The sequence below is a fragment of the Parasteatoda tepidariorum genome, chromosome 7 (assembly GCF_982258835.1).
Source record: "Parasteatoda tepidariorum strain Cologne lab strain chromosome 7, Ptep-v5.0, whole genome shotgun sequence".
NCBI classification, from domain to species: domain Eukaryota; kingdom Metazoa; phylum Arthropoda; class Arachnida; order Araneae; family Theridiidae; genus Parasteatoda; species Parasteatoda tepidariorum.
Window position 1 is genome coordinate 4,348,497 of NC_141761.1, and position 8,689 is coordinate 4,357,185.

At 31.3% G+C, this 8,689-nt stretch overlaps 1 protein-coding gene across 1 annotated transcript; it reads left to right on the forward strand.

Annotated features, from left to right (window-relative positions):
* The first annotated feature begins 2,345 nt into the window (after nt 1-2,345).
* LOC147806746 (steroidogenic acute regulatory protein-like) lies at nt 2,346-5,930 on the forward strand. Its single transcript, XM_087167142.1, has 2 exons — nt 2,346-2,532; nt 5,285-5,930. Exons 1-2 carry the CDS (start codon nt 2,413-2,415, stop codon nt 5,393-5,395), a joined length of 231 nt encoding a protein of 76 aa, XP_087023268.1. The 5' UTR covers nt 2,346-2,412; the 3' UTR covers nt 5,396-5,930.
* Nucleotides 5,931-8,689: the final 2,759 nt, after the last annotated feature.

Genomic DNA, 8,689 nt, shown 5'->3' on the forward strand with positions numbered 1-8,689 from the left:
GTATTGTAGTTGTATTACAAAAATTAGAAATTTTGAGAAACAAACAGGATAAACTATTACATCAAATTTCTGAAATTCATAAAAAATCTAATTTTTATGGAAACGGGAACGAATAAATTCAAAAATGTATGAAAAATGTTAAATAAATGAAAAATAATGTTATTTGGACCTCTTGTTAAATTCGAACTCAAATTCACCTTACCAATTTTGGAATATTGGTTTGTAAACGCTTGAGTATTAAAAACAAAATGATAACGTTTTAGCATTTTTCTCGTGAAACTCTTAGCTTATCGTCTGGTGTTACGATGGAAGTTAATATTTGATATCTGTGCGGCAGAAAATAATGTTTTAATGAAAATAGAAAGCTCAACAAAGAGACGCTTCTTGCCTTAATTAATAATATATTATATTATGTGTTAAAAAAGATTTCATGGTTATACGCATTCACTTGATTAAATATAATAATCTCCCGAAATATGGAAGCAAAAAAAAGTTAAATATTTGTTGGGATACCGAGTATAATATCCAAGTCAGTGAAAACAGAGAGCGCAGACAATAAAAATATTGATTTTATGTCTTGCATTTAATTAAACACAATTGTTAAAAATTTTTATTCTTACCACTTCTTATTTTACATATATTTTAACCGAACCCTCAAGAACACTCTGAGATATTGAAGAGCAATTTTAATAAATTACCAGATTTGATTTTCTAAGTGCATTGCTAGAATGAAAAATACTTTACGATTAATACACGTAACATTCGTTGCATAAACCGATTTCGTTGAATCAATGTATATCGAAATTCCTTAGAGTGATGCAAATCTTCTTTCTTGAAGATTTCTCCTTTTACTTTGTTTAATTTTGCAATAAACTATCTTTCAAACTGGACAATTTCGATTAAGTCTGTATATACTACTCATTATAACTTCGGTGTAAAAAAATGGCGATTCTGTATTTTTTCTTCCAAACGAATTAGTACCATTTCTGTATTAATTTTACCCTTTAGTAAATTTTTTATTTCAAGTATTTCCCATTTTCAAAATTAATCAAGCGTCATTGGCATCATTAATTTTATGGGCTTTTTTACGTTTCTCCTAAGTAAATTAGTACTATTTCTCCATTAATTTTTCAGTGCATATTTTTTAATTAAACTACCGTTGATTTTAAATTATTCAGTTTCAGAAAACTCGTTTGAAATGTATAATTAAACAAAATCAACAAGTATATAACTTTAGAAACACAAATTTAATAATTTTCAAGTACAGCAGGCTGGTGGTTGCTTGGTTTACTAGGATAGGGACGAGGGCGCCGGCAGAATAATATAGAAGGGGGTGCAACCCTCTAACAAACTACCCCCCCCCCCCAAAAAAAAAATTAAAATATTCTGTTATTACATTTTGTTTTGTTATTACATATACCTTCATCTGTTAATTTTTTTCAAGATACATTTCTTCATTGTTAACAAGATATTTAAAAAAAAAAATGACGAATTTCTTGTACTTTTGTACAAATTTTGCCACGATAAACTGTATTGATGGCGCAGACATACCTATGACTTTGAAACACAAATAACTACAAACAGTAGTTTCTTATACTAACGTGTTTGTGCACGCTTAACATTGGTATTTATTGTGTTGATGAAGTTTTACAATTGTGAGTAGTCAGTTTGTGTTATACACCTTTGTTAAACTAAATAACTGATAGAAAATATAATATTATTTACATTTTATTAAATGAAGTTTAAAAATATAGCTTAGATATCTGCCAAGTTTGTGCACACTCAGTGTGCGTAAAATAATAATCAAAGATGACTCAGAATTCATTGAAAAAGTTATAAACTGATGTGGACAGCTTACAAGACGATTACAATTCTTGTTTGATTAAACAATTTTTTAATTGTTATGTATCAATAATTACTTAATTGTAATTAAACAAAATCAAAAACAAATATATTTGTTTTTGAATAACAAAATTGTTTCTCTGTATCTCTTTAATTGTTTAAAAAAATAAAAGCCAGTGGGGGCAAGTGCACCCTCTTGCAGCCCGCTGCCGGCGCCCTTGTATAGATATAAATAAGGAGGCCATTGTCATACATTGAATATTTTTGGAAACCATTGGTGATGATGTAAATGTTTGTGGAATCTAGATCAAATCAAAAAAATTTATATTTTATATTTATAAAATGAAAATATATTTCAATGTCTTCATTTTCTATACCCTAAACCATAATCATAAAAGGGGATTCCCTTTTAAGAAAAAATTTATTTCCCTTTTATGGAAGGGATTTCCTGGAATTTTTTTTATCATAAACGGGAAAATATGTTTATTATTAAGTGCATAAAAAATTCAATAAAAAATGCAGTTTTATTATTGATTTAATATATTTTCTTAAAGAAGAAGAAAAGCATTTATGAAAGCTATAACAGAATCCGATAGAATAATGAATAGTCCAGGTTGGACAATTGAAAGCAAAGATGATGTCATTTATTGTAAAACTCTTCCTCAAATTGGCAAAGTGTTTAAATATGAAGTGAGTATTCTATTATTATTTATGTCCTTCTTAATAATGAAATATAACTAAAACATTTGATCAGAAATACTTATTACGCTGATTCCATTTTTGTTTATAATTGATCTATGTAAAAGAATACAATTTTTCTAAATACCAAAATTGTCTAAGCATCTGAGCTCAAATCAGGAAAGAAAAAGGAGATTTAAAGTACTTTTTGTCCAAAAAAAAAACTTGGATTTTTTTATTAGAGCCACACTTTTCTTTTTTTTTTTTCAAAATCTCTGACTCCGATTGACTGGTCGCGTCACATTCAAAAGTTTTATTATGAAGATATAAAATTAATACAAGTGATATTTTGGTTATATTTTCACATGTTTGTATGAATTTACAAAAAATATTTGTGTAAATAAAATTCATTATTTTTTTTTATCTACCTCGTAATTAGAAAGCTCTGCTTATTGGTGGAAATTTGATTTAGTTTTTCACGAAATACTACCTAAAGGAGAATTATAACGAAAAGAATGAGACACAACGAATTACATAAAACAAATTAATACAATATTCACGCGATAAACTGCAACTTAAAGAATATACTAAAATACAATAAAATAAGTACTTGTAAGCTCTGCTAACGTTATATACGTTTTTCAGTGATTCTTTTTTTCAAATTTTTCACAATTTATTTTTAGAAAATAACATAGTTTAAATATTTCCGTATTTGTAAAATCACTCAGATAGAACTTTACAGGTCCTCGTAGCGCAGTGGATAGCGTGTTGGACTTCTAATCCAAAGGTCCCGGGTTCGAATTCCGGCAAGGATGTCTTGAAGTGTTTTTTTTCCCCGCAATGGACTGATCATTAAGACACGGTTCCCAGCAGATCACCAAAGTCAAGCATCACTGGTTGCGGTCAGTGTGCGGGTGGGTGACCACTTGGATTAGTTTGCGTAGGGACCGAGAGTGTGCGGTATTGGTCCTCGTTAAACTGTTCTACCGTGAAATGCTCGACTTCGCGTGCAGGTCGTCGGGCTACCGAAGCGGGGGTGCCATCCCCTCTGCAGAGGATCAAAATTGTGATGCCATGTCTTCGGATCATCCTCAGGGATGTTTCCCAGACCGTCGCCGATAGCCCATTGTGCAGCTCTAGTGCGACGTAAATGAATTACAACAACTACAAGTACTTTACAAAATTGGTTTAATTTAACCAATTAAACCGATAAGTGAAGTACTCATGGATGTAAACATTAAAATAATTTTGTAAATACTTCATCAATTTAGACAATAAAAAAGTGCATAAAAAGATGCCAATAAGAGCCGCAATTGTTCACAAAACTTCACAAAGAATGCAATTTTTGAAATCTCGCAATTTTTGAATCAACATTGGAAATGAAAATTTAAAATTTACTGAGAACTTAAACTATGTTTAGCCATAAAAAAGACAAAGTGGCAATTTTTTAAAGAACATTTCGAAGGTTTCCTTTTTTATTAAAAAAAGAAACATATAGGACTACATTTTTTACACCTGATACATGCATAAAAATAAAGGAAACGAAGGAAATAAAAAAATAAAAATATGACCACCGAAGCCGACGTCTTCAGGGGGTACCGGCCCCGGGAGCCATAAAACAAATCCATTTCTAAGCAAATGCCTAAATTAACTCCCTCAATACCCCGATGGTTTTGTATAGAAGTCCGGGAAAAAAACATGAAATATAAATAACCAATTTAGAAAAGAAACTCAAACAAAATCATCAGAAAATAAAAACTCACTTAATCAGGTCAAACATCGATTTCACAAGCAAGCCGAATGAAAAGGAAGCACTAAAAACTAAAGAAAACAACGCCCTCTACTACACTGCGCAGATAGAAATAAAAGAAGTAAAAAAAAAAGATACGTAACAAATTAATAGAATGCTTAACTGGGGCTGCTCAGTTAAGACTTGAATTGCGCCCTGTTAAAAGAAAAAAATATATAAAAACCTAGAATTCTTCAATCATTTTCTTAATTAAAAAATTGACATTACAAAAATTAAAAGGAAAATTCTTATTATTCAAAATATTCAAAAAATTATTCACAGCTTCCCGAAAACTTTCAACATTATTGCAAATATTTTTGATCCTAACCAATTGTGAAAAACTTAAAGCATAAAAGTTTCATGCATAAAAGTTTCCGTACATTAAAGTTCACACCAGAAATATTTTAAGCTTATGCTTAACAGTTCTAAGAGCATTTAAAAGTAGAAATCCGGGGTAACTTTGGCCATTTTTTAAATAAGAGTTTGGGCTATAAAAAAAAATACAGTTATTTATTTATTATCCTTTATAACAAATCATAGCTTTTGGATGGAAAGATTAAGGCAATTGTGTTTCCGTTTTGTAATAGTTATAATTTGTAAAATGATAGCTGAGCAAACAATAAGACAACCTTAAGTCATTTTGATCCACGAAGAAAATAGCTGGTAAAATTTTGTGTTTTGTGCGGCATGTTATTTGAGCTAAATTAATTAGTAAGAGGAAATTGACTGATTTGAGGGAGGTTAACTGATTAATTATTGTGTGAGGAAAATCAATTATGCGAGGCAAATTAACTATGGAATACATATTTATAATCAAACGCTCGGTGTTGTTTTACTCGGCATTTGCATGAAATAATTTTAATATCTTAGATTCCAGCAAATTTCACACATTTATTTCGCAAATTACTTTTTGAGCAGAAGTGTAAATGAAATTATATCCTTATTAATAAGTTTTATTTTCTTCATTTCATTTAGGGTGTTATAGAAATGGACCCTGAATCTTTAAATAACAAACTATTTCTTAATGTTGACAAAAGTACAGAATGGAATCGGAATATCTTAGAAGCTAAAGTAAGTTTCATTTAACTGAAGCAATTACGGAATATTTATTTCAAATGTAATTCTATGAAGCAATTCTGTAATTGTTGTAAAGGCATAAACATTTCTACATGCAATGAAACTATAATACGTCCAAAATAGGAAAGAAAAAAAAAACGCTGTTGAGTTAACTTATCTCTTCTCAGCGTCTTATGTTTTTTTTTAAAGATCTTTGATCCTTTCCTTAATCTAAAAGTCGCGAAGGGTTTCTGTAACGAAAATAGTCGATATGTTTACTCGTGTATAGTCTCATTCGATCTAGCCTAAAATAACATCAAGAAAACAATGCCTCACTTATTTACAGGCTGACGCGGAGAAAATAAAACTTTTTTTAAAGATGTTTAATATACATTCTTCAGCATATGTATATATTATTAGAAATTTTGACACAGATGCAATGATTTAAAATTAATACGAAAATTCTCCTGCGTACCAAAAAAATCAAAAAAAATCATTAAAGTGTCCGCCAAATGACCCCTAAAATGCAGTAATTGATATTAATTAGAAAGCAAGGGAGAAAAATGTCTCTATCTCAAATAGACAATAGTGTACTTAAAAAGTAGTTGCTGTAGTTGTAGTTCATTTACGTCACACTAGAGATGCCCAATGGGCTATTGGCGACGGTCAGGGAAACATCCCTGAGTACGATCCGAAGACATGCCATCACAATTTTGATCCTCTGCAGAGGGAATGGCACCCTCGCTTCGGCAGCCCGACGATTTGCACGCGAATTCGAGCAATTTACGGTGGAACAGTTTAACGAGGACCAATACCGCACAAACTCGGTCCCCACGCAGACTGATTTAAGTGGTCTCCCACCCGCACACTGACCTCAGCCAGTAATACTTGACTTCAGTGATCTGCTGGGAACCGTGTCGTAACGATCAGTCCACTGCAGAAAACTTAAAAAGTAGGCCAAAAAGAATATTCCTAACCCTTTTCATATCATATTTGCGTCATTATCGATTTTAGCGACACCTGTGCTAATGGTCAAGGGCGACACGTCAAACACGTCCCTACAAAATCAGCTATTTCTACCTTTTTAAGGGACTTGCGTCTTTACCTCACTAAAAATATCGAACCGAACGTTATACTGATATAGTTACTTGATTGTTCCGTTGATACTACTTTTTAACGTAAAAAAATATTTTTGGGTGTTTTTTTAATTATTTTTAATTAAGAGTAAATTACTATTAAATTTAATTTCCGTTACCGTATTTATTTTGATTTTGACAAATAGACTGCGATTACCCTCCGGGATGAAAGTATCGAGTTAACGTTACACATTAATTTAAAAAAAAAATGAAAACCAAGCAAATTTAAAGCTTAAAAAACTGGATTTTCACAAAGGGGGGTGTTGAAAAGATTTTTCCCCCTTAAGGGGGCGGCAACGTTAAAAAGGTTGATAATCTATGGTCTATTGTTATATAACACCCAGATCTAGGTTAATATTAAGGGGAGATTTAAGGCAATATATATATACAATATATGAGCAACAATTTTTCCACTAGATGCATTAAGAAATGTACACATACATTCTTACATATTACCCCATATTCTGCCCCCCCCCCTAATTGGTTTGAAATTATTTCCTTTGGTATGCTATATTATAATTTATACTTGACCATGTTTGAAAAAAAAAAAAAAAAATATATATATATATATATATATATATATATATATATATATATATATATATATATATATATATATATATATATATATATATATATATATATATATATATAAGCAACAATATCTTTTTTTTCCTCCAATGGCAGGCACTGAAATTTTTGAATCTTTGCCTATACTATGCCAGAATTGTTGCTCATTTCGCGTTACCCAGTGGGCACCTGTGAACCAAAGTCACGGAGGCGAGCAACATTGCCCACGCCACACTGCCACAACCCGTTTATAGGGTGGGCCACATTCACACATCATACACACATACAACAGAAGACAGCACAAAGAGAGCGAGAAGCATCCATTCGAACCCGCAGCCTATGGCTTCGCAGTCAGGCACGCTAACCGCTCAGCCACCTGGCCGGCGCAACAATATCTTTATTTTAACGTTTTTTGTAATTAACACAGTTAGAAAAGTAAAAAATAATACTTTTAGGTAGACGTTTCAATTCATAAAAATAAATACACAACTTTTTTTTTACTAAATATAGTTTTTTAATTGTGAACTCAGGACCCACGGAACTAGCAGTTTGTGGCTTCGCACCACTTAACCCTACTACCAGTCATATCTGACAGTCTGATTTAGAACAAGTTGTGTATGTGGTATGTTATAACATAACTCTTGACCGAGGAAAAGCTAGGGTTCAATAGAAATTACTATGGGCCATATACATTAACCCTAACAAAATAAAAGTGACGCTTTCCTGCATTTCCTTTAATTCCTCAAGAAATACTTAATAGAATATTTAATTATTGTTTAGTTCATGCGATTTCTCATACTTAGCAATAAGATTTAAAGTATTCAAAAGTTAGGGAGACCCTGAACCATTAAAAGTGTGAAATTCCAACACATGCCATTTATGAATTTCGAATTACAAAAAACACTTAAAGATTAAATTTATAATGTGGCAATTTTAAAAATATATTAGTTTTAAAATTCATTTAATATCATTAAATTTTAAACTGAAGTTATCTAGACTATCAACGGATGAACCAAACTTAGTTTGGCAATCTGACTGGTGTAGCATAAGGGGGGAGGGATACGAAAATTATTTTGTCTTTTAGGACTGTCAAAATACTGATGGGTAATAGAATAACAATGCCGAATTTCTATTAAAATTATTCCGCATGGTAAGCTTAAACTTTAAATGTAAGTACGCTACATTGGAAACATGCATTCTGTTGAATTTCATGAATTTATCAATAAATCATTTTTGAAAGCTTATTTCATGTCAATCAACCCCTTAACTTGTCCGCTCGTGTTAATTCGAGTGCGCTAAACTGTGCACACTCCCGATAATTCGAGAGGCTTTGTATTTTATGTTGCTTTTCACACTCGAATATAATCGAAAATTGAAAATAACAATGTGAAAGCGAAGGAAAATAATCCTTTTATTGATATTTAAAAAAAAAATCTGTACGTTAACTACCATAAAAATAACTATATAGTAAGGTTTTTCCCCCTCCCGATTTTATAATGGTAACTCCCTAATAACCTGTATTGTTACGTAATTTATCCTCAGTGGTAGATGGATCATGGCTTAGAGTCCTCTTACCGTTAGGCTAACTATGGGAAGGTTTCCTCTGCATGCAACGCAA

Excerpts from the sequence above, each read along its gene's own strand:
- LOC147806746 (XM_087167142.1), top strand. The coding sequence starts at position 2,413 with ATGAAAGCTATAACAGAATCCGATAGAATAATGAATAGTCCAGGTTGG. Across the intron at positions 2,533-5,284 it reads GCAAAGTGTTTAAATATGAA|GGTGTTATAGAAATGGACCC; the intron begins GTGAGTATTCTA and ends CATTTCATTTAG.